This window comes from Ostrea edulis, chromosome 2 (genome assembly GCF_947568905.1).
Source record: "Ostrea edulis chromosome 2, xbOstEdul1.1, whole genome shotgun sequence".
NCBI lineage: Eukaryota > Metazoa > Mollusca > Bivalvia > Ostreida > Ostreidae > Ostrea > Ostrea edulis.
The window spans coordinates 44,231,122-44,258,077 of record NC_079165.1 but is presented as its reverse complement, the minus strand read 5'-3'; the positions used below and the strand labels follow the sequence as shown (position 1 = coordinate 44,258,077).

General features: G+C 37.1%; 1 protein-coding gene across 1 annotated transcript in view; it reads right to left on the bottom strand.

The window, feature by feature from the left end:
* The window catches only part of LOC125681131 (uncharacterized), a 63,452-nt gene that overhangs the window by 8,820 nt on the left and 27,676 nt on the right, over nucleotides 1–26,956 (bottom strand). The window contains exons 4-6 of the mRNA XM_048921067.2: nucleotides 19,023–19,103; nucleotides 13,469–13,695; nucleotides 9,753–9,869 (exon numbers count right to left, since the gene is read on the bottom strand). Coding sequence (XP_048777024.2) covers nucleotides 9,753–9,869; nucleotides 13,469–13,695; nucleotides 19,023–19,103 — 425 coding nt within the window. The remainder of the gene's footprint in view (nucleotides 1–9,752; nucleotides 9,870–13,468; nucleotides 13,696–19,022; nucleotides 19,104–26,956) is intronic.

The window sequence follows — 26,956 nt, the reverse complement described above, 5'->3', positions numbered from 1 at the left end:
ATCATCTTAGCAAGCCAAGGGTTTACGATCTGCTTCGTTTCTCTACAACCTTTGGCTGCGCTAGCACGATTTTCGTGTCCACAATTTCCTGTATATGATTAGATGCAGGCCAAGTCCCCTGCATCTAATCAGATAGCGTGTTATGTTACACCACGTGCAAGACGATGGAATGTGTAAACAATTAGTCATTGTCTTCAAAACACTTCCATTTAATCAGATTTTCATAGAGTATCCATACAACATGGTGGTGTGTAGACTGTGCCATGAGGCTTTGCATATAACATCGTGTAACTCACTGGGCGTAGCCATTTTTATTTTAACAACACACAAAGTGTAGTTAAAACGCATTTTCATTGGTTGAAAATGATGTAACCCAGAGTTTGTTTCTCCATCCGCTAGACGACGCCTCTCAAAGCTACGGAAATCGTGCTAACGCAGCCAAGGGTTATAGAGAAGCGGAGTGGATCTTAAACCCTTGGCTAGCGAAGATGTATCTACACTAGCAATGAAATGTCCTTTTCAAGTGCTGTGAACTATTCACAAAAATCTACTTGGACCCAGACAATACTCTCGCCTGGTTTACCGGTATATTGAAGGTACATAATGGCTTCTTCATATGCGACAAGGAGAGACATAGTGGGGAAAATCAAGAAAGTAGGTTAGAAAGAATGCATTCAGATGTTTATGTCATTGGATAATTCATCAAATAAAGCATCAAAAAGGGGATATGAACAAACTGTCATTTAAAAGTTACAAAAAAATCTTAATAGACCAAAGGAAGAGCAACTGGAAGGAAAAAGTTTGATAAATTTTTGAATGGAGGAATTGAGTTTCCTAACCAAACACCAAAATGCTTTGATCTCCCAAGCTCATTTGTGTTCAAAGAGGTGACATTGGAGCTAGGAGCAGAGGTCCGTGATCTAAATAAGAAAAATCAACTAAATCAGAAAAAGCATATCTACAGAAAGAGGTAGGCCAGTTGAAAAAAAGCAGAACACCAAAGTCCAAATTTAAATTTCTTCAATTGGAGATCAAAAAACCAAAAGAAGATGTGCAATTTCTTCAAAATGAAATGAAAGAAAAGAACTTTCTTACAAAGAAAATTCGTTTGAAATATGCCAGAGAAGAGAGAAAAGTTAAAAATGCTAAAAAAGATGAGGCCACAGCTAAAAACACCGTTGAAAACCTCTGAGCACAGATTTCAGATATGGATAACACCATTGACGAATTACAGAAGGTGCTTGATGAAATTATCTCTAAAAGGAATTGACTGGCAGACATAACAGCAGAAAAGCCAAGTGAAACCATAGAATTTTATGATAGTGAAGAGAACAAGTTTTTTTTTAATTTGAGACAATGTATATATGAGCTGCTGCAGCTGCACGTGAGCAGTCAGAACTGTGATAGACTGCCCTCTCCGTCTACTGTTCAGTTCATGAATATTGAGACTTGTTCTTGCTCAGAAACAAGTAGGTGAGTGTTTGCCAAATAAGAAGTTAACGATTTATACAGATGAGACAACAAAATATGGGAAAAATATTCTGGATATCATTTGTCTGATAGTGAAAGCTCTATGTATGTTGCAGGCCTACATCAGCTGCTTACAAAGTCAGGAAGGGGCACTTTATCTGTATTTGAGGCTGATCTACCTGCAAAAAAGATTCTCTTGAAAATAACAGCAACTATGAGTGACAGAGCTGAAACAGAAATTACATTCAATGAAATGTTGGAGCAACTGCGCGCGGATTATGGAAAACTGGGTCACAGTATATAGAGAGGATTAAATCTCTGCAAGCAGATTGCTGAATTTTTTCTGTGGTCTCCAGTCTCATCCATTTTGCTTAATAAAGCTGTTGTTGAAGTGGAGAAGGTTTTTTTCATGGACAACCACCGGTATACGACAAGTCATTCTAAAAAATTACAGAATCTGGAAGTGTGAGGTTAGTCCGAACTGTTTGTAAAGCACTTTCAAACGGAGGGTAGAGAAATCAGGGAAATTCAAAGACTTCAGCAAGGAGTAATTTTCTCAAAAATTAAAGAAAATCAAAATCCTTGCCACATACACATCTTCAATATCCATACAAACACTAGATGTAAAATAAGAAGGTCCTCACTTGAAAACTGTGGGAGGAGTTAGATGGACAAAACATGTACTCTCTATGTACTGCAATATTCCCTCAAAACTGACAAAAGTTCAACCACCTGTTGTTGTTGTTTTTTTTAAATCAAAATGTTTGTCACATACACATCCTCCATATCCATACAACCTATCTGTAAAATAAAATGGTTCTCATTTGAAAACTGGGGGAGGATTAGACAGATAATTACAGGTTGTTTAACCTTTTTTCCGTTTTGGGGAAATATTATATGAAACAAGCATTCTGAGAGTATTACATGGCAATACATAGTCCCCTACCGGTTGCAAAAATTATTGTACCACAACAATATTCAAAGTTCATTATGTAGGTTATGGTAAAAGGGAAAATTGGGGAGCCAGGATAGGAATGGTTGGAAATCAACTACTACTCGAGTAGAGACTAGACCAGGAAAAAAGACAAATTTATAATTAGGTTTAGGTCTTTAACCAAGTCATTCAACATGTTGGTGATCATAAATAATTTAGCTATATTGTTGTATTACTATGCTAGAAGTTTTAATGAGTGTAGTACTCTTATATACAGAGATAAGAAACTTGGATGTAAACTAACAAATCTAAGGTCCATAACTTAATGAAAAATTCGAGACGAAATTCGAACTTGATCTGAAATTTGTTATGGCAAAGCAATGTGCCAGATATCAAATTAATATCTGCAAGCACAAAAAAAGTCCGGAAAACTGATAATTCATGCTATTTTTCTAAGTCCATAACTTGGTGAAAAATCAAGGGACAGACACGAAATTCGAACTTGATCTGTAACTTCTTATGTCAAAGAAATATACCAAATATCAAATAAATATCTCCAAGAACAGAGAAAAAAAGTGCGGAAAACTGAACTGACGAACGTACAGACGTACGGAGCGCAAACTTTATCTGTAACTTGTTATGGCAAAACAATGTACCAATATCAAATGAATACCTGCAAGCACAACAAAACAAGAGACCCACAGACCTTATCGGTCACCTGAATACTAGTGAAAAAGTATCACTACTTCCATGAGCTATGAAATCTAAAAAACAATTCCTGTTCTGATTGATTGATTAAATATTGTTTAATCTCTCTCTCTATCTCTCTCGAGAATATTTCACTCATATGGAGACGTCACCACTGCCGATGAAGGGCTGCAAAATTTAGGCTTATGCTCGGCGCTTATGGCCTTTGAGCAAGTAGGGATCTTTATCGTGCCACACCTGCTGTGACACGGGACCTCGGTTTTTGCGGTCTCATCCGAAGGACCGCCCCATTTAGTCGCCTTCTACGACAAGCAAGGGGTACTGAGCACTTATTCTAACCCGGATCCCCACGGGAGTTTCCTGTTCTGAATATCTAAGCTAAATTCTAATATTCAGCAACAGTATAAAACAAGATGTGTTCTTAAAACTTCACTGCCTTCAAAAGTGCATACACGGATGAAAGGCTTTAAATAACAGGTGTATTAACATTAAAACATCAAAAGATATGACTAATTTGGATTCATCCTAAAGTCGAAGTTCACCATTTTTTGTACATCCTTATCTGCTATTCCTAGGTATCCATTTAGATTTGATACGGTATCAGCAAACTTGCACATACATACTATATACTATGTTTGGCCCCACCCTGGGGTTAGAACCCCTTACCCGGGGATCATGAAATTACAATTTTGGTAGAGGCCTTCCTGCTCTCCATCACCATATATTTAGTTTTCCTTTCATGTGTGTGGTTCTCGAGAAGATTTTTGAAAATTGGTCAATTTTGTGCAGTTTTTGCCCCGCCCCTAAGGCCCCAGGGGTGCAGGAATCCTGAAATTTATAATTTAAGTCCCCCCTGTTCCAAAGATGCTTTATACCAAATATGAAAAGAATTGGAATGATAGTTCTCAAGAAGAAGTTGAAAATGTCTATTGTTCACACATTTAATAACTGATCATTTTGGCCCTTACCTGATACCAAAACCCCTACCCCTGGGATCATCAAATTTACAATTTTGGTAAAGGACTACCTGCTCTTTCTAGATATTTATTTAGTTGCAATATAGTATCAACAACACTAAAGAAGATGTTATTTAAGTGTTTTACACATAAACACTATATACCAAGTTTGGCCCCGCCCTGGAGTCAGAGCCCCTACCTCGGGGATCATGAAATTTAGAATTTTGGTAAAGGCCTTCCTGCTCTCCATCACCATGCATTTAGTTTTTCTTACACATGTGCAATTCTTGAGAAGATTTTTGAAAATTGGTCAATTTTGGGCAGTTTTTGCTCCGCCCCTAAGGCCCCAGGGGTGCAGGAGACCTGAAATTTAAAATTTATATCCCCCTTGTCCCAAAGATGCTTCATACTAAATTTGAAAAGAATTGGACGGGTAGTTATCAAGAAGTTAAAAATGTTCAATTGTTAACGCACGACTGACGACAGGCAACGCACTACGACGGACGACAACCGATTGCAATAGGTCACCTGATTACTCTGGTGACCAAAAAAGTCCGGAAAACTGGTAATTAATGCTATTTTTCTAAGTCCAAGGGCCATAACGAAGTGAAAAATCAACGGACCGGGACCATATTCAATCTTGATCTGTAACGTGTTATGGCAAAGCAATGTACCCAATATCAAATGAATATCTGCAAGCACAACCAAAAAAAAGTCCGGAAAACTGATAATTCATGCTATTTTTCCAAGTTCAAGGGCCATAACTAAGTGAAAAATCAAGGAACCGAGACGAAATTCGAACTTGATCTGTAACTTGTTATGTCAATGCAACATACCAAATATAAAATAAATATCTGCAAGAACAGAGAAAAAAGTGCGGAAAACTGGACTGACGGACAGACAGACGGACGGAGCGCAAACCTGAAGTCCCCTTCGACTTCGTCGTTATGGGACTAATATAGGACATGGTTTTTCTTTTTAACTCATCTGTTTGCCCAATTCTCTATTTTGTATTGCTTATAGGAGTTATGAGATTGATCACTGTTCGTTATTTTCACCTTTCATATGTATGTACTCTCTTTGTAATATTTCCTCAAAACTGACTAAGTTTAATAAGCTGCAGTTTTCTAAAACAAGAGGCCCACAGGCCTTATCGGTCACCTCACTATTAATTAAGGATACCATTCGTCCTATTAAGATATCATTTAAATGTTTTACACATATATACTATGTAATAATAATAAAAGCTTTTGCACCACCCTGGGGTCAGAACCTCTATCCCAGGATCATGATTTTTTTGTAGAGGTTTTCTTATTCCACATCATTATGCATTATTTTACACATGTGCAATTGTAGAGAAGAATATTTTTGAAAATTGGTAAATGTTTGGCAGTTAAGTCCCCAGGGGTGCAGGAGTCCTGAAATTCACAATTTATATCCCCTTGTCCTAAAGATGCTTTATACCAATTTTGAATAGCATTGGAATAGTAGTTATCAAGAAGTTAAAAATGTTCAATTGTTAACACACGACGGACGCAGATCAATTGCAATAGGTCACCTGAGTTTACTAGATGAAATCACGCGCAAGCGCGGGAAATCACAATTACATGTATAGAGGAAGGACTTTTTAATGCGTGTTTGAATTGTTGCGCACATGAATTGAATGAACGATATCTTTTTTTTAAATAATTGCGTGCATTAGTTATGTTATATTTATTGATATCATATACTGTACAATAAATAAAACTTGATTATTAGGAAGTTGGAGCTCCAAATAATATGTCCCTTATGTAACATACATGATCTCTTTCCGTATTGAAAATTAGATAATGATTTCACAAATGCAATTGTAATTCGTCACGCCGATCGTTGACCAAATGAACGGTCGTTCATAAACTTAGTATTGCGAATGTATTTATAATAGTAGTTTTTGTCTAGTGTGACAATCTAAGGGCAATAGTATGAATACACGTCAATGAATGCAGTGACGGATCCAGGAATTTTTGAAAGGGGTGACTACCATTAATTTTGGTTTTAAAGGGGGGGGGGATTCCATCCTCAAAACGAGTGATTTTACCCTTTTAAAGCAATATTTTCTGACAAAAGGGGAGAGAACTCCCCCCCCCCTCTGAATCTGCCACTGGAATGACAAACAGAAAAACTGCCATATTGTACACAGTGGTCTGATTTCTTGGACATTGTCAGGTAGTGTACAACATAATTTCGGTAAAATAAGGCGCAAACCTCCTGAACCGTCCCGGGTCATTCGATATCTGACATATTAGACAGTTTTCGACTTATGACTTACTTTCAAGATCTAATGATAAATATGGGCATAGTCAAAACGATTACAAGTATAACTAACACTGAACACCCACACTATTTTATGCTGATCATGTTGTAAACCTATCGCAACTTCTCGGCTTGCCGGAAAGGCCCGAGAATATGCGATTGGTTGTATGATGTTGCCTCGTTACGTTCTAGAAATTTCCATAAGGCTGATTCAGGACTAAAATCACGGATTGAAGAAACAAACAGGCATATTATATTTATTCAACAATTATCAAAACTTATTTCTTCTATAAGATCAATCCCGTAGGGATCCAGATTAGAATAGGTCGTCACTACCTCCTTGCTTGTCGTAAGAGGCGACTAAATGGGGCGGTCCTTCGGATGAGACCTCAAAAATCGAGGTCCCGTGTCGCAGCAGGTGTAGCACGATAAAGATCCCTCCCTGCTCAATGGCCATACGCGCCAAGCATATGCCTAAATTTTGCAGCCCTACACGGACAGGGGTGACGTCTCCATATGAGTGAAATATTTTCGAGAGGGACGTTAAACAATATTCCAATCAATCTATAAGATCAAAATCAAGCACCGATAAACAAAGGATTAACTTCATATCGTATTATCTTAAGTTGTAATAAAACAGAGAAGAAAACTGGCTTAGATCCGCCACTTTACTCTCATTTTTGCTATTTCAGGGTAGTTTATCGAAAACGAAAGTAGGTTTTTTATTTATAAATTTTACGATATTAACTAATCAAGTAAGATTATATTATACCTTACAGGCTTCACCTCACATATGAAATAATACCAAAGGTGCAAACAGTAACTCAACAGTAACTCTGGAGCAAGCGTTTCAGAGTTTATTGGCAAAATTTGTTAATTTATAAGTTTAGATTATTATAATTAATATAATCCTGCTAATCATTTTGATTAATGTTTCATCCCTTGAATTGTTCAACCCTTACAAATCATATTAATGCTTCCTCTCTTGAATTGTTCAACCCTTACAAATCATTTTAATGCTTCCTCTCTTGAATTTTTCACTTCTTGTAAATGATGTGACATTTCATCTCTTTAATTCACCCATATATTTTTAATCCACTTTTCCCGTTATAATCAATACCTGAAATATTAATTCTTGTAAAACATCCTGGACATTAGTTGATAATTCTTAATTATCAATAAGAAATGTGATAATAAATTATTATGTTCTCACTTTTACATTTCGCCGCTGTACAAATTTATAGAAGATACAAATATACACACCATGCACAAAGTGAACAATTGTTTTTTTCTACAACATTTGCTCTACTACCTAACTACATGCGCAATAACATAGATTCGTTTTAAAGCTGTGTTCCATAATACAAGCTCAACACAACGTCAAATGCCATAACGTGATATATAATGGACCTGAAATTATACGGACGTGACAAACTTCAAATTGGTCAATACATCAAATGACCCCGATATACATAATGTCTATTTTTTGCTTACTTTTAACTAATTGAAAACTCGAAAGGAAAGTTAAATATTTCCGATTAATGATGATAACTGTATCGAAAATTTTCTTGAACTGTCAGCAACTTAGAGTGGTATCAGCATTTCTTCCCAGAATGCTCTTCGAGATAGATGTCGACAATAAACAAACACACGTGTAGTAATATATATACTCGCTATCAGATGAATACCTACATTGCATATATAATGTAACCGATTTTCATTTTTGTTTAGAAGAACTCATAAAACAGTGTCGATAAACTGAAGGTTTTCCCTTCGTTAGAAAACATCTATAGATTTTCGGAAGAAATTATCACATTTCCCCATGAACTCTATTTTCAAAGCTCATGGATAAAATTAAACAAAATCAGAAATCGGTAATTTTCTACTTTGTTTTTAAACTCAACAGGGGCACATCTTATGCCAGATCTCAGTATAACGAAGTTGTCTATCATTATCCATTGGGAGATGAGCTGAGAGTCGTAATATTCATGAAAATTGGTAAAATGAAAATCTACTGTCCACATTTCAATTTGAGCTGACTACGTCACCTCGTAAAAATGTCATCATACAAATACTTTTGACCAAGGTCTGTAGATAACAAAGATATTTTATATTTATTTTAGATCATAGCAAAGTATGGAAGCAGACATAGGTCTTCCGTTGTTCATGATCTCATCAAACAAGCGATATGCAAAGCTATGTTAAACAACAGTAACAATTTTGTACATCATTTGATGGAGACAGATCATTACAAGGGAATTGTTGTACCAAATACGCAAAGAAATCAAAGAAATTTGCAGAAAAGATGATCAGTTGCATTATAACACAGGAATTAAAGACTGGAAAAGTCTTCTGCATTATTTTAACCAGAGAGCTACTGATACTGTTGAGTATCGCAAGATGTGACAGAAAGTGAAGTTGAAAGTCATAAACTGATAAACCCCTGCACCGGGTTTCCAGAAATCCAGTCTTGTTGTACAGCAGAAACAACACTCTGTCAAGAGTGCAGTATACAATTGGACTGTTATTAGATCATGTGGTGCTTCCAAAGAGGTATTTTTTCCATTCATGTTCATATGAAACTAACCCCCCCCCCCCCCAATTTACCAATAAGAATACCAATAGCAACGTTTCACTTCGCTTGATGAAGCATGCACATTTTACTCTCTGATTGGTCTGTGGTTTCAATAAAAGTGAGTTTGGATGACCGCGTCATGCCTTTCTTCCGAAGTGATTGGTCACCAAGAAGAAAAGTACCTATTGCATTGAAATACATGTATATGAGAAGCCTCGCCCGAATATTTGAACGTTCGATCACGTGAAAGGACATACTGTTCTTGGAATGGTAGTATTCCTCCCACCAGCCGCAACGGCTCAGCGATTAGAAAGAAGCCTCGTGCCTTAGACGGACGCTTTAACATAGGGAGTGGCTGCCCCTTCACCATGCCTCGATATTTAGAAGTGAAAGTCGGGGATCTTTAGGATGAGACCATAAAACCGAGGTCCCGTGTCACAGAAGGCGTGCCAAGATAAAGAAACCTAACTACAAGGCATATGTATTAGAAATACTCTAAAATCATTTTAAAAGTCTTTGAGACTTACAATTCCTAATTAAAACATTGTGACGTCAATTCTTTGTCTTGACAGTACTTTATTTTTCATACTGAACTGAACATGGTCCAGAATTATTAAGAGCAGGCCAATATTATGAGAAATACTGTTTTAGATAGAACAATGTTTTAAGATGCAGACTCCGATGGTCTATTCTGTCAGATACGGGACTGATCACTCGCCGCTACGCGGCTCGTGCCAGTCCCGTATCTGACATAATAGACCATCTTTGTCTTGTATCCCTTACATATAACCCTTCCTCCCTGAAAATTAAATCTTACCTTTAACCCATCTCCTGTAAGTGTGCATTCAATAAAGAAGCCCGCCATATTGTTGCCACTGTCGAAGAACGTTGCAATGGGTGTGTATGGGTGAAGTGTTTTACACATAGTTCTCATCTGTAAAGAATTGAAGGCAATAATAAAAAAGAAAATTTAATGATTTTATGGCGAAGACGTTTGGAAGGATATTTCAGACACTGTGCTATTAAATATTTAATCAATTACATTAAGGATGGAATCTTCTCATATCTACGAAGCCTAAATGAAAAGGTTGAAGATAAAGCAGCATAGGATTGTTTTTCAATGGGGGATGGGGTGGGGGTGGGGGGCAGCCCAAGAAGAAATTGACTTTACAATTGTCTGAAAATTATTGACAAGCATACCAATAATTAAACAAAATACAAAACGTGTGGAGCGGAGGTAAAATTGATCCTTCAGTAAATGGGTTAAATTCATAGATTCAAGCTTGCAATTCAACTACCATTCATTACTATTATAAACGAAAGTTAGGGGAGGGATGAATCGAACTTTACAGGAGTTTCAACAGTCTCAATAAAAGTCAGCATTTCGCAAATTCTATGGTCGTTACAACGATCTAGTTTGTCAATACAACCTATCATTGGGTCAAATGCTGTCTGACGTGTTTCATACCGATTGTTAGACCGTTCGTGGCACACTGATTTTGACTACGGCTTACTCCGTTTGCCTGATCAAGATAGAGGGCTTACGGCGAGTGTAACCGGTCGACAGGGGATGCTTACTCCTCCTAGGCACCTGATGTGTCCAGGAGTCCGTGTTTCCCCAACTATCTATTTTGTATTGCTTGTAGGGGGTTATGATATTGATCACTGTTCGTTATCTTCACCTTTCTCGCTAAGTAAAGACATCCTTTACCTGATCTAAAGATGCAAATATAATAAATGACTAAGAATTTTGTACATTCATATCATTTGTCAGTAATTACACTTAATTTCTACAAAAATTCCTTAACTAGCATTTAATTACAATCAGAAATTGTAAATTCTCTATCTATTCCTTATAATGACGTAACATTTGAGGACCCCAACGTGTGGTGTGCCTCCTGTATTCAGGGGGAAATAACTCGTGCTGCACTGTGGACAATGTAATCATTGATGCTTTAACATAAAACACGGAAGAGTTCCTATAAGTGAAATTATCAGGTCACTTGGATGACTTATTTCTGTAGGTCTGCGTCCGTCGTCGTCCGTTATCAATTAATTAACTTTTAATTTCTTGGTTACTATCATTCCAATTCTTTTCAAAACACACAGTATCTTTAAGAGAAGGGTGGACATATGTGAACTTATGTACCCATTGGGCCTTAGGGGTGGGGCAAAAATTAACCAATTTTCAAAAATCTTTTTCTTTAAAACAGCTCAAATGTAAAGTAAATAAAATTTATAATTATGTAGAGCAGGAAACCCTCTACCAAAATAGTAAATTTCATGATGTCCGGGGTAGAGGTTCTGACCTCAGGGCGGGGCCAAACTTGGTACATAGCGTTTATATGTGTAATAAACCATTTGTACAGAATAGGAAAGTTATTATAAATTTCATATGCCCTGGGTTAAGTGATACTTAAGTGACCGATAAGGTCTGTGGGCCTTTGGTTATACCATTAACGATTTTTTTTTTCTATACAAGTATTCCATGGGGATCCGGGTTAGAATACCCCTTCAAGCTTGCTTGTCTTAAGAGGCGACAAAATGGGGGCCTAAATTTCTTCGAAGGGAATTGCAAAAACCGAGGTCCGATAAATATCCCTCCCTGTTCAAAGGCCGTAAACGCCGAGCATAAACTTGTCTACATATTGCAGCCCTTCACTGGCAATAGTGAGCTGGTGACGTCTCCATACTAGGTAAATATCTCGAGTGGGGCGTTTTAAAAACAATAGAAAATCAACAAATCTGTATTAATAAAGTTATACGACAAAACTGTCTGTTGCCCTGAAAATGCAGTATTACCCCATCACCTCCCTACGAAATCAGTGCTACTCCTTGGGGCTACTCCCTGATTAATTTGTACCAATGAAACTGGACCAGTCGTGGTAGCTCAGTGGAAGCGTTCACTTCACATCCGGGATGTCGTGAGTTCGAGCTCCGCTCGTGCGATGGCGGCCATCGCACGAGCGGAGCTCGAACTTGCCGCGTCAAACCAAAGACGTTAGAATAGGTAGCGATTGCTCCTTCGCTAAACGCTCGGCATCTAAAAGTGAGAATCACGGGTTTTTCGGAGATGATATTAAAATTGAGGTCCCGTGTCGCGGCAGGCGTTGGCACGACAAAGAAACCTCACTGGAACGGCCCTGAGCGCGAAGCATGTCTAAATTTGTGGTACTTAACCTACAGCTGGTGACGTTTCATCAGTGAAAAATTCTCGACGGGACATGAAACAGAACTTTCAAACCTATGAAAATGCTCGATAGGCGGAGTATTCTAGGAATCGATAGATCTGTGATGTCAGGGGACGTGTGCGTAGCTGTGAGGCTTCTTTAACGTGCCAACAATTGCCGCCACACGGGCCCTACGTTTTCAATATTACATCCGAAAGACCCATGGCTCTCACTTCTAAATGTCGAACGTTTGGACTACTTCTCTTTCCATCTTAGGCACAAACGGAGCTCGAACTCGCGACAACGAAGCGAACGTTCTACCACTGAGGTAACTCGACCGGTGATGGCGGAAGAAAGAGTTAACAATAATGTCTGATAAATAAGTTCTAAAAAATTTCAGTATCATAAAAGTTATAAAATGGGTAATTCGGGATATAGTAAAATAATCTATGCATACTCCCGTTCGAGTCCCATAGCCGATTCGCATTTATAGATGCCAAGCGTTTGGCGAGGGAGCAATCACTACCTATTTTAACCAGAAGGTCATGAATTCAAGACCCGCTCGTGCCATGACCGCGTCAAAGCTAAGACGTAAATATAGGTAATGATTGCCATGGGCTTCGTCATTCGCTCGGCGTTTAGATGCATGTGAGAATCACGAGTCTTTCGGATATGACCTGGAAAAAAAGGAGGTCCCGTACCACAGCAGGCGTTGGCACGTTAAAAACCCACACTACTATGGCCCTGAGCGCTAAGCATAGGTCTAAATTCGTAGTACCTGACCTACAGCTAGTGACGTCTGAATACAAGTGAGAAATTATCGACGGGATGTAAAACAAACAAACACAATCGAGCAATATTAAAATCCTATTGGAATCAAATTTATACAATGGTATAATATATCGTGGTCTGATTATGGTGAAAGGGAAAGATATTTTATGACACCATCGACAGAGATTATTTCATCGAATTTGGTAAAATAGCCATTACCCTCATACGCAGTGGATAAATGTGTAGTACATTGTTGAAAAATCCATGACCTTTATAGCATGAAAGTAGAATATAACGAACAGTGATCAATCTCTTAATTACTAAAAGGAATAAAAAAATGAAAAGTTGGGCAAACAAAGACCCATGGACATAACAGAGGTGGGATCAGGTGCCTAGAAGGAGTAAGAATCCCCTGTCACACCCGACTTATGTCTTGATCAGGTAAATGGAGTAATCCGTAGTCAAAATTAGTGTGCCAAGAACGGCCTAACAATCGGTATGAAACATCAGAAAGCATGTAACTTGTTTCACGACTGAATCTAGCATGATATCCGCCAAATATATTGATAAGCTTTACTGGAGCAATACATACCGATGAGCCTTGTGTCCACAGACTACTTTTTGTGGAGTTGCATTTGTGGATAACAAAAGCCTCGGACGACTGGTGTTTGTTGTTTCCGGGACACACCGCTGCTCGGCTGTCCTCCACATGTAAATTTTCAGCGATGGACTCGATAACACTGACCTTGTGATGGCTGCATTCCAATTGCATCAACGGTGTAGTTGTGGTGGTGGTAGTGGTGGTAGTTGTATGTACTGCTACAGAAAGATACACATATCGTGAGATAGAACTTAAAGGAAAGATTGCAAACAAATTTCTATTTATTTTACACAAGATGTAGCTGGTAGTGGTTGAAAATCATGGTAAACGCCATCGTCGCATAACCACTGTTGATTTCTCTTCGTTCCTCTCTTCATCACCCGTAGGTCTATTCATACCATTCACTCGTTCTCATGAATAATTATCGAGGCAATATAAAGGTCGCTCAGCAAAGACTAATTAATAGCGATTTTGCCCAACCAGCAATTCCCCTCAACACACTTTCTGTACACAATATAATATTTCTGTGATAGTGGGGTTACAATAATACTGCCTTTAAAAATGTCTGCTCTCCACGAGAGTCAAGATGAAACTCAGTTTTATTGCCCTGAAGAAGGAAGAAGGGACAATGTTCCGTTAATTTGACATTCGTGTCGTTGAACATTTGCTTTCTATATTCAGATCCGATCCCTTCGATGTTGATTGATTGAGTATTGTTTAACGTCCCTCTCGAGAATATTTCACTCATATGGAGACGTCACCACTGCTGGTGAAGGGCTGTAAAATTTAGGCCAATGCCCGGCGCTTATGACCATTGAGCAGGGAGGGATCTTTATCGTGCCATGGGACCTCAGTTTTTACGTTCTCATTCGAAGGACCGCCCCCATTTAGTCGCCTCTTACGACAAGCAATGGGGTACTGAGGATCTATTCTAACCGGGATCCCCACGGGATCTTGGATGTTGTTGTTTATCTTTCTCTCTCTCTCTCTTGCAGAAAATTTCACTGTAATACTCACTTCCGCCCCTACCCGGATGTAATCAGTGCGCTAGACCGTTCGACCATCAAGACAAGTAAAAAAAAAAACTTGCTTTCGATGACTATGAAATTCTAGCCACACTGTCACACGCTACACGGTCATTGAGAATGGAAAAAGGACCCAGTTATCTAACGTACATTTAAGAGGATCATAATCTGCACCATGTCAGGAAGCTTTCATGTAAATGTAAATTCTTCTGGCCCAGTGGTTTTGAAGAAGATTTTTTAAAGACTTTCCCTATATATTTGTTTGTAAAACTTTTATCCCTTTAAGGGATTGATTCACGATTTCCCCCCAAATTTTGTTTTTCACTTTTAATGATCAAAATCTACTGTCTAATGTGTTTATCACAGAAGCTCATTTTAAAGTGTTTATCATTTGTTTTGTAAACAAAGATTGTGGTATGTTATTTTTTATGAATTTTTTAAAACAAATGGATACCAATCTAAGTTTATTATATCTTTCACATTTCAAGCATTTTTGGGGTAAAAGATGTCATCTAAATGTTAAAATTTGAGACTATGCAAATTCAAGATGCTTTATATTACAAAATCAATATTTCACTTGTTTGTTTGTGTACTTAAAAAGACTCGAGTCTTTGTTTGCATAACACAGATGTAAGGCCAAAATATTTCTTTTATTCTTGCATTCAGAAGGTCAAAATTTTGGTCAACATTAAATGAGTTATATCTTTAATGTTAATTTTTCAAAAGTGAAAAATATTTTTATCAAAAATCGTGAACAAGTCCCTTTAACCACTGGGCTAGGAAAGTACAAATTTACATGAAAGCTTCCTGACATAGTGCAGATTCAAGTTTGTTAAAATCATGACCCCCGGGGTAGTTTAAGGCCAGAATAGGGATCAAAGTTTTATATGGGAATCTTTAGGGAACATCTTAAAATATGGGCCAAGGTGACTCAGGTGAGCGCTGTGGCCCATTTACCTCTTGTTTTACTTATGATTTGTAAATATAAATGTGAATTAAAGATCTAAAAATGTTTGTATTTGAATTTATGTAACAATAATCCATTATCACCTGCATATGGTGTTTATATCTCTTAACTAATTCGATACGCAAGAGCTTGTTCTGCTCATGGTCAGTTTTTAATCGAGGCAGGCTACTGACAAACAAGTTCATGATGCAGGGCTTTCAACAGTCTCGTTTAAAGTCAGCATTTCGGAAATTCTTTGGTCGTTATAACGATCTAGTTTGCCAATACAACCTATCATTGGGTCAAATGCTGTCTGACGTGTTTTATACCGATTGTTGGTTCGTGGCACACTGATTTTGACTATGGATAACTCCGATATAGGGCTCACGGTAGGTGTGACCGGTCGACAGGGGATGCTCACTCCTCCTAGGCACCTGATCCCACCTCTGGTGTGTCCAGGGATCCGTGTTTGCCCATCTATCTATTTTGTATGGCTTATGGGATTTACAAGATTGTTCACTTCGTTATCTTCACATTTCATACACAGAAGATGACATTTTTTGATAATCTTTAATGTATATTATATTTACAAAACATAAGTAAAATAGAAATAAATTCGTTCATAAAAGAAACAAGAAACATTGGTGCAATCATCAAATTTATGGACCGGATAAATGTTGAGAAGTGTAAAAACTAAAAAAAAAAAAAAAAGGGAATTTAAGAAAAGGTGCTCCGCGAAGGCTGGTAAAATTTACGAGTTTCAACCAAAACCGGAGATGAACGAACTAAGTGAGACATATGAAGTAACTATTCATTGCTAGCACAGTCGGACAGTGATGCAGCTAGTATTAAAAGGAAATATTACATAGAGAGTAGATTTGCCCCACAGTTCCTTCTTATGTTACAGTGTTTATATGGGTATTGAAGGTGTACATGTGGCAAAGATTTTAATTTTGTTTAATTTTTGGAGAAAATTACAGATTGTTGAACTTAGTCAGTGTTGAGGAATTTTTACATAGAAAGTACATAATTATGCCCCCCTTCAAGAGGGGCATATTGGTTTGCACCGGTCGGTCGGTCGGTAGAAAACATGTTTTTCGCTCAATATCTTAAGAACCATTCACTTGATCGTAATGATATTTCATATGTGGGTTGGTTATGAGTAGAAGAGGACCCCTATTGTTTTTCAGGTCAAAAGGTCAATCTACTCTGCATATACGAAGACACTGTCCGCTCAATACCTTGAGAAACCTTTGCTTGACAGATCAGGAGATGACCCCTATTGGATTTAAGGTCACATGGTCAAGGGTCAAACTGGACATAGGAATATGCTGTCCGCTCAATATCTTGAGAACCCTTTGCTTGACAGACATCAAACTTGGTACATCTTCAGGAGAAGATGACCCCTATTGATTTTAAGGTCACATGGTCAAGGGTCAAACTGGACATAGGAATATACTGCCCACTCAATATTTTGAGAACCCTTTGCTTGACAGACATCAAACGTGGTACACCTTCAGGAGAAGATGACCCCTATTTATCTTGAAATCACAAGGTCAACGGCCAAACTGGACATAGGAATATATTGTCTCCTTATATTTTAAGAATTATTTGCTTGATTGACACCAAACCTGGTACGACATAAGGAGTAGATGACCCCTATTGGTCAATCCACTCCTGACATAGGAAGATATTGTCTGCTCAATATTTTGAATTGGTGATACTACTATCAATCAAATTATGCATGTGTGTAACCCTTTTCAATTTTGCACCATGGGGGCATATATGTTTTAGAAACATCTCTTGTTTCCTTCCACAGTTTTCAATTGAGGAACTTATTATGCCTCCACTTCCCAGATGGGGGACTTGTTTTAGTGTGAAATCTTTTTCTTTCGTGTCTTCTTCCACTTCTCAAACAAAGTTTGTCTGGACCAAAACTTTTTTGTCTTTTGACATAGGCCTTTGGTATGTGGGTATACCATGATAAGACAGTGGATCGCGTACCATTTTTGATGACCTTTGACCTCTTATGTAACGGTTAAATAATATAAAAAAAATTGGGCACTTTTGTTGTCCAGACCATAACGTTTTGTCTTTTGGGACAGGCATTTTCTATGTGGGTATACCATGATAAAGACTGTGTCACGTGCCATTTTTGCTGACCTTTAATGTAAAGGTCAAATAATAGAATTTTTGGCAAGGGCTTTGATATTTTGGATATTGGTACACCATAAGATAGATTATGGCGTGCCATTTTGATGACCTTAACCCTTCATGTGAAGGTCATGTAATAGAATTTTGGGGCATTTTTGTTCAGACCATAACTTTTTTGCATTTTACATAGGTCTTTGATATTTCGTATGTGGATATACAGTGATAAGACAATTTTTGATTATCTTTAACCTTGACGTTTTATGTAAAGGTGAAATAATAGAATTTTTGGAGCAATTTTTGTCCGGACCAAAACTTTTTTGTCTTTCGACAGAAGCCTATATTTGGTATGTTAGCAAGTTTATTTTACTATCATAATGTTCACAACATTGTTCCGTTTTTGAAGCTCATATGCATATAGGCGAATGTTATGTACCGTAAGTCTTAATTGTCCACTTTAAAGATGATCCCTAAAAATGTTTTTAAACACTGGAAAGGTGAAGGGGAGACATTAGTTTTAGTGTGCTAAAACAATTCTTCGTAGTTTTACAGAGTATTTGTATGGATATGGAAGATAAAATTACAGGTTATTGAACATAGTCCACTTTGAGGAAATATTATGTTAAATAAAAAGATGGTTTGTCATTAGAACTCCTCTCGCAAATTAGAATCTAGGGCATTTGTAAATAACTTGAAGATGTGCATAGTTCAAGGATTTTGATTCCCAACATATTTTTTATTTTTGACATTTTAAATATTTACAGGTTGAATTTGGGGAAAATATTTTACTCACAGAACTCTTGGTTTGTCTATCTATCTCCTGTCACAGTTTTAAGCTAAGACCCTTTATTCATATACCAAGAAAGTATATCAAAGTCTGATGGTCCCGTGGAGATCCGGGTTAGAATAGATCCTCAGCACCCCTTGCTTGTCTTAAGAGGCGACTAAATATGGCGGTCCTTCGGATGAGACCGTAAAAACCGAGGCCCGTGTCACAGCAGGAGTGGCACGATAAAGATTCCTCCCTGCTCAACGGCCGTAAGCGCTGAGCATAGGCCTAAATTTTGCAGCCCTTCACCGGCAATGGTGACGTTTCAATATGAGTGAAAAATTCTCGAGAGGGACGTTAAACAATATACAATCAATCAAAGTCTGATGATGGCTGATAATACCTGAAGCAAAGTTCTACAAATTATAGCTTAAGAAAAACACCATATGTAAGCATTTTCACGGGCGTATTATGTACCGTTTGCGGTACTCTTGTTAAATATTGAACTTACCACAACTTTCCCAAAAATATTCATTAATGCAAGACTATAGACTTGTGCAGATAATGATATAATTAGCATCTTTATGAGCGAAATATATTGTTCCTAACCACTTAATAAGGTAACGTCATAGATTTATTCACCATCACACTTACCCTCACAGCTACATCGTCGATCGGATAGACATGTTCCTTTAAAGCCCGCAGAGCATGTACAGTGGGAGTCTTCGGTACAGTCTGAAGAACATATTCAATAATTCTAATATGCACATAATATGCGATATTTATGACATAACAGGACAATTTCTATCGGTCATTATATTATTCAAAGCTTCATAGTCAATTAGTACATTAATTTGAAATTTCAGTAAACCACAGGCAATCCATTCGATATGAGTTTGTTATAAGTCCTTCAAGGCTGTTTTGGTTCCTCTTTACTTAACTTAGGAGTATGATGTATTGTTCTGACATGAATAGTTTCTGATTCTACATGTTCCCTTTTTATCCTCCCTGAAAATTTTCGGGGAACATATCTAGTCGCTGTCGTATACATGCCCGTATCTCCTAAACCTTTCATCAAAACTTCACGCAAGCCTCGTCCCCTTGTTTAGACAACTTGACCCATGATATATTGTTTTTATGGAACACTAGAAAATGAAAAACTGTATTAATCACTTTGTAAGACTCCAAAGTGCGATGGCCATACTAAAGTGCGATGGTCCACACCCATGCGCTAAAGTACGATGGTGTGACACGCCAAAGTCCGCTAGTTTGCCAAACTGAATGGACTCGGTATTTTGGTACAGACTATACTAACCGTGGTTGTTTCACCAAAATATCAATGCAAAATCCATGCCAAAAGAAAGAAGAATAAGAACTTATTTCATTACCATTTAGTTGTGTTATTAACACAAAATTTTCCAACGCGAAATGTATAGAATGTTTTGCATTATAGCATACCCCCAGGAATGTATTACGTGTAGATCACAAGTAATAATAGTCCGAAATATCTGACGTTTTCCTGGCTTTTTTTTTTTATATGATTTTGATATTTATCGGTCACCTGAGTACTAGTGAAAAAGTATCACTACTCCCACGAGCTATGAACTCTAGAAAAAAATTCCTGTTCTGAATATCTAAGCTAAATTCTAATGTTCATCAGCAACAGTTTAAAGCAAGATGTGTTCTTAAAACTTCACTGCCCTCAAAAGTGCATACACTGATGAAAGGTTTTAATTAATAGGTGTATTGACATTAAAACACCAAAAGATATGGCTAATTTGGACCCATTATAAAGTCATAACCCTGGGTTGTGAAATTCACAACTTTTTTGTACATCCTTTTCTGCTATTCCTAAGTATGCATTTAGATTTTATACATTATCAGCAAACTTACACATAGATACTATATTCAAAGTTTGGCCCCACCCTGGGGTCAGAATCCCTACTCTGGGAGCCGCGGTGGCCAAGAGGTTAGAGCGTTCGTTCCGTATGAGGAAGGCCGGGGTTCGAATCCCGGCCGCGACAGACCTAAGTCGTTAAAAAACAGGTAGTGTCAGTTCCATCGCCAAACGCTCGGCATCAGGTGTGAATGTCTAGGGCCCTCGGAGATGACCTTAAAAACGGATGACCCGTGTCACAGTAGGTGTGGCACGCTAAAGAACCCTCACTGCTCAATGGCCGTAAGCGCCGAGCATAGTCCTAAGTTTGAAGCCCTTCACCGGTCTTGGTGACATCTCCATATGAATGAAAAATTCTCGAGCGAGACGTTAAGCAAGATACAATCAATCAATCAATCAAATTTACAATTTTGGTAAAGGACTACCTGCTCTATCTATTTAGTTTCAACTTAATAGCAATATGAGAAATTTACAATTTTGGTATAGGCTTTCCTGCTCTACATCGCTGTGCATGTAATTTTTCTTTCATGTGTGCAGTTCTTGAGAAGATTTTTTTTGAAAATTGATGTATTTTTGGCAGTTATTGCCCCGCCCCTAAGGACCCAGGGGTGCTGGAATCCTGAAATTTACACATTCCGACACATGTCCATCAATAGCCATTTGCATGGTTTTATGGTAGACAGCCTCTTAATTAAGTAGAAATTTGGTCTATCAGAATTTGGACCATATATGTTTACCGATAAAATGGGATTTCCTCTATAAGAACATATAAAATTAAATAATTTCCATCATTTCCCTTACATTTGTTACCTATTTTCAATTCACTATTATCATAAAAAGGGATAACAAATCCCCCTGACTTCGATTTAACTGATCATTTGATAAAGCTAGGTAACCGCACAGTGTTCTTCCCATGTTCTCATTGTAGAAAATACACACTGCAATTTCTATCCGTGAAAAGTAGATACACATGTATATGTACACAACAGGTTGTGGTTGAAATTAATTTTTTTTATATTTTAAGGCTAAAATATTGCTTTTATTCTTGCATTCAGAAAGTCAAAATTTTGGCTGTCAACATTAAATGAGTTATATTTTTAATGTTTAACATCAAAAATGAAAAACATTTTTTCAAAAATCGTGAACCAGTCCATTTAATTAAGTAACATTGTCCCATTTAATAAATCTTGGTACAAACCACTACTTAAAGTCACAACTCGACCTTTTTTTTTCTTCTACTAGATGTCTTATTTATATTTATTTGAAACAAAAGGAGACTATGCCAACAAATCCATCCGTGTTATATGGCTTAAACACAAAGTAAGGTCTTATTCACTATCACTGCATTTTAAATATCGGAATTTTAATAATTTTCGAATTTTTGGCAATAACTTTTCCTCAAGAAACGTACATCCTGAATGTTAAGCATGCGCACTTCTACCCGCTTAGCTTAGAAATATGCATGTATGTGAATAGGGAATTTTGAAGCAGATAGGTACATGTATTGTTTGATTTTATACATCTATACATTAACATATGGAAAAAATATTTTTCTGAAGCAGTGATGTCCCAGTATGGCAGCAAAATAATTCTGGTACCCAAAGAAAGGTGTTGTCACAAGGAATACAGTGTGAGTAGGGGGAAAATTCGTTTTCCCCCTACTTGTGTGAAATATGAAAGCCCTATTACTAACCATTCAAATGTTATGATTAAGGTTATAAAGTTTTTAAATAGCAGGTCAAGGTCACGAGGTAAAACATTTGATATTACAAGAAAGTTCTTGTCAAAAGGGATACAATGTGAAATATGAAAGGCAAAGATAACCAACAGTGATCAATCTCATAACTCCTATAAGCAATACAAAATAGATAGGTGGGCAAACACGAACCCCTGGACACACCAGAGGTGGGATCAGGTGCCTAGGAGGAGTAAGCAGTTCCTGTCGACCGGTCACACCCATCGTGAGCCCTATATCTTGATCAGGTAAACGGAGTTATCCGTAATCAAAATCAGTATGCCAAGAACGGCATAACAATCGGTATGAAACACGTCAGACAGCATTTCACCCAATGATAGGTTGTTTTGGCAAACTTAGATCGTTATAACGACCATAGAATTTGCGGAATGCTGACTTGAAACGAAACTGTTGAAACCCTTGCACCATCAACTTGTTTGTCAAAAGCCTGCTTCGATTTAAAAACTGACCATACGCAGAACAAGCTCTTGCGTATCGAATCAGTTGAGAGATATAAACACGATATGCAAGTGATAATGGAATATTGGTACATAAATATCGGAAGTTGACGATGGAGAAACTGAAATCATCCCGTTTGTCATGAAGTTGAGTTGCTAGTTTGCCGTTGATACCTACTTTCAATAAAATATCTAAGTATGTAGCAGAAGTGGACGACTCTGTGGTGTCTTTTATTTCGAGTTCACCGGGATTTATAAAATCGACATATGAATGAAAATTATTATTGTTAATAGATAATACGTCGTCGATATATCTAAATGTCGAATTGAAGGCCACAGCAAGAGAATTTTTCTTCTCACATAGAGAAGTTTTTGAATAAATTCTGCTTCATATGAATATAAAAACAGGTCAGGTAACAAAGGAGTACAATTCGTGCCCATGGCAATTCTAACAGACTGTTGGAAGACCTGATCACCAAAGACCACGAAGATATTGTCAATGAAGAACTCCAGCATTTTTTTAAAAATTGAACTTCAGAGTACTTGTGCGTGGAATCAGAGTGGCGTTTAACAAAGTAATTTTTTGGATGATTGATCACTAGATAGGAATATGTCAAGGGTTAGTACGAGGTAAGGAATCAATAACCCTTGACTTGTGAAGATGGTGTGGGACGATAAAGATCCCTTCCTGCTCAAAGGACGTAAGCGCCGAGCAATAGGCCTAAAATTTTCAGCCCTTCACCTGGAATGGTGACGTCTCCATATCAGTGCAAAATTCTTGCGGGACGTTAAACATTATGCAACCAACCAATATACTGTGTAGATTTAGAATAATGAATCACAAAGAGCAAAGTACGTTAAGGCCCAAATTTCGCCACAAAATTAGGATAAATTTAAAATGTGGTTTCACTTGGTTTAATCATTATGATTATGCACTAGGGCATTGGCCCTGATGATACATGTGGAAATTAGTGACGTAATATGTTCTGTGACGTCATTTTCCTTATCTCCGATTGACATGATTTACCGAAATTAGCCGTTTTTTATGCATTTGAAACCATTTTTAAGATCGAGCACATGCAACAACCACAAAGATGTTTTGTGTACAAATTAATCATGTTGAAAGTCAGTAATGAGCAAGATTTCGACTTGGTTGATAAATGTGCAGACTATTAAATTTAACGTTTAACCATTTCCCGCGTTCATCTGTAATACAAATTTCAACGTTGATGGTGTTCATATATACAAGTTTAATGAATAAATATGCATATGTACAGCATATTAAATTTTATAAGATTCTACGTAGTTTGCATAGAAGAAGATAGTGTGTAATCAGAGAATTGACACATATTTCCGATTCCAATTTTACTCGTTTTATGTTTGATATAGATACGCAATGATATCAACGCAATTAATGTAACACATGAAAAAGTTCAATCACATATTCATTTTTATCATAGATAGTTTATGATATGAATTATCCCTCTAAATTGATATACTGTGGCGGCTATAATGCGTTCTAAATATATGTCTAAATATGCCTTACCAGTCATAATATTCTAACGTACATGTAGGCTAATTATAACTTATTGGGTATGTTACACGTGTAATTTCAAATGCTATTCTAATATTGTATTAAGCAATGTATCAGACACATCTAATGATTGTCCATCTGAATAAAAAACCCACTCATGATACATAATATGTATGTTATTAAGTAAGAATTTTATTATGGCTTTGGCTTGGCTTTTTAAAAAAATGCACGTCTGCAACCGAATGAAATCTTTGTTTATAAAATAAAAAGTTTAATAATATGGAAAATGAAAGCGCGATAGCTCAATCGGTACCTTTACATCAGAGCATAATAGTGCGAGAGTTCGAATGCAAAATTCGGTTAAATTTTCCCCGTAAAAATTGAATTAGTAGCAAGTCAAACATACAGGCTATAAATATATACACTTGAAAATCAATTAATTACAATATATTTTTCATAATTTACATGCTGCAGTACCTGTAGTTTTATGACATGCATGTTTCCTATCAAAACAATTCCAACTTCATCGATCTGTCGTTTATTTTACAAAGTCGTCGAACTCATTTAGGAGAGGTTACTCCATGATTATATATATGGTAATGAAATATTCGCATCTACCCTGCTATAAGAGTGAATGTTGGTAGTTGATAGATGAACGATGTAGTATCTAGATATCTAAATTATTACATATTTGTAAGATAAAGTATACGTTTGTATTGTGTGTTCCAAGAGGACAAAACCCGGTGAACCCCAATCATTACATGTAAAAAATAGATAAAAAACATTTCTTAAGAAAACATTTTTAGTAGAAACGAACGACTCTGACTGCATTTGCAATCAATGTCAACAGATCTACAACTCTAATCTTTTCGCAAGCATGCAGTACTACCATAAAGGGGGGGGGGGGGGGGGGAATCAAAATTCGCACGTAAAATTTATGGAAAAACTACATTCTGTAAACAAAAGAAAGTGTGGGCCAAATTCCCCTGTTGCTACGTCGCTGTAATAATTATTTGTTTATAGAATCACCTTACATTTGTTGATAACTGACGCACGTGTTCTGTGACATAGTCTTATTTAAAAAGACATGATAGCTAGTCATTGGTTACTATTTTCATCATTAAATCGTGGAACTGGTGTCGAGTTATTAGAACGCGATTTTCACACATAAGGAGAACTTTCTTTTTCTGCATTTACACTCTAACCATTCCACTCACCGTCGGTCACTTAGCATTTAGTGGCATGTGCACAAAACATCGCTTAATGACTAATCCGGACCTCCACTCTAGATCCGCGCATGATTCGGATATAGTGATTATATCCGAATCATGCGCGGATCTAGAGTGGAGGTCCGGACAATCCCTCCCCTTTGGAATTAAAGTTGCATGTAATTTGTGCGCAAAGTAATGAGGACTAAACCAGAGCACAATACTATCATTTGTATAAAACTGGAACGATTGTTTGATATCCTTTTCCCAATTTACATAATTACCGGTGATTAATGTAAACATTCTAACCAAACAGTATTCTTGGTTTTTATTCAATTTCATTTTCACTGGAAATCTTTGTGGAAATAATGCAAGTTTTCAACAAAGCACAGGAATTTGGATACAGCGCGGTAATAATATATGAATTTTAGCAAAGCATGATATTTTGTAGCATTAAAGTTTGAACACTCGATATTTTCTTTGTTTAAACTTCAAATAATTCAAATAGCCGACGTTATAGAAATAAAGTAAAAATATTGAACAATTGTTCAATGTGTTGTAATCGTACACTACCATTATTTGGAGACGGTAGTGAAATGAATTCAAACATAACTCTCCGAAATTTCGCTGCATTTAGATAGATGAAGTATGTCAGTCGTATGTCCTTTACTACAAAAGAAAATCGTATATTCCCAGATCCATGGAAATCGTGCAGCACGCAGAAAGTACCCCGAATAGGTGTCTGACAAAATCAAGTGACGAAGTCCTTGTACACAACGATGGCTTCGAAAAACATGTGCCAGTCATGGTCACTGTCTGATGATACCGTGGCACTTTTGCACGATGATGAATATCTAATATGCATGTCAGATCGAATGAAACTTAATTGGCTGTTTTATAATAATTTAATTCTGTACATATTGTTAAGTATAATATTTTCTACAATTTTACGTTCCGTATTAATTTTCTTTTTTAAAAAGTGTTTATCACATTCGACAAAATACGGTACTATGCTACACATCGACGTATTCTTCATGATATTCAAGCATAAATATGATGGTTTGATGAGAGAATCGGGAAAAAGAGGCTAGATTTGGTCATAAAATTTTCCTTTATTTGTCTGAAATTAACAATTTGCATCTAGATTTTGAATTTTTCACCCGGATCCCCACCCTCTTTAAGAGGAGACAAGCCCCTCCCGCACTCTTCCCCTCATGGTATCGCGACTCGGCCGTCTACTTTCAGCAGCCGGACTAGTCACGAATCAGCAGGACTTGTAAATTATAGATTCTAGTAGTCTTTTTCACTAGTATAGTGGGAAAAACTTAGTGTCAAAAACTGATTAGATCTTACACCTTTCATTATTTTGACAATTGCTGGAAAATATAAATATCCTTGACTGACGGCGCTGATGCACTGTCATAGTGATTGACTTTGGTATTGTTAATAGACAGTCTCTGCTTCATTCATCATTAGAAACTGGCCGAAAAGGAATTGTTGAATGATTTATTAGACAGGAAAACCAAGGTTGTTTTCATATCTCCGACTAAATCGGCATGTATCAAAAGGTAGAAGGGGGGGGGGGTGTTGGGTTTCAAAAATATACTATCCTCTCCCATGCGGACTTCGGACGTGGTTTGAGACAATGAATATGATTTATGATTCAAACTTTTTTCCTTTGCGTAAATACTAATGCATTGAAAGATTTGTTATATACAGATAATTGTCAGGAGCCTGTATATATATTTTTTCAAAT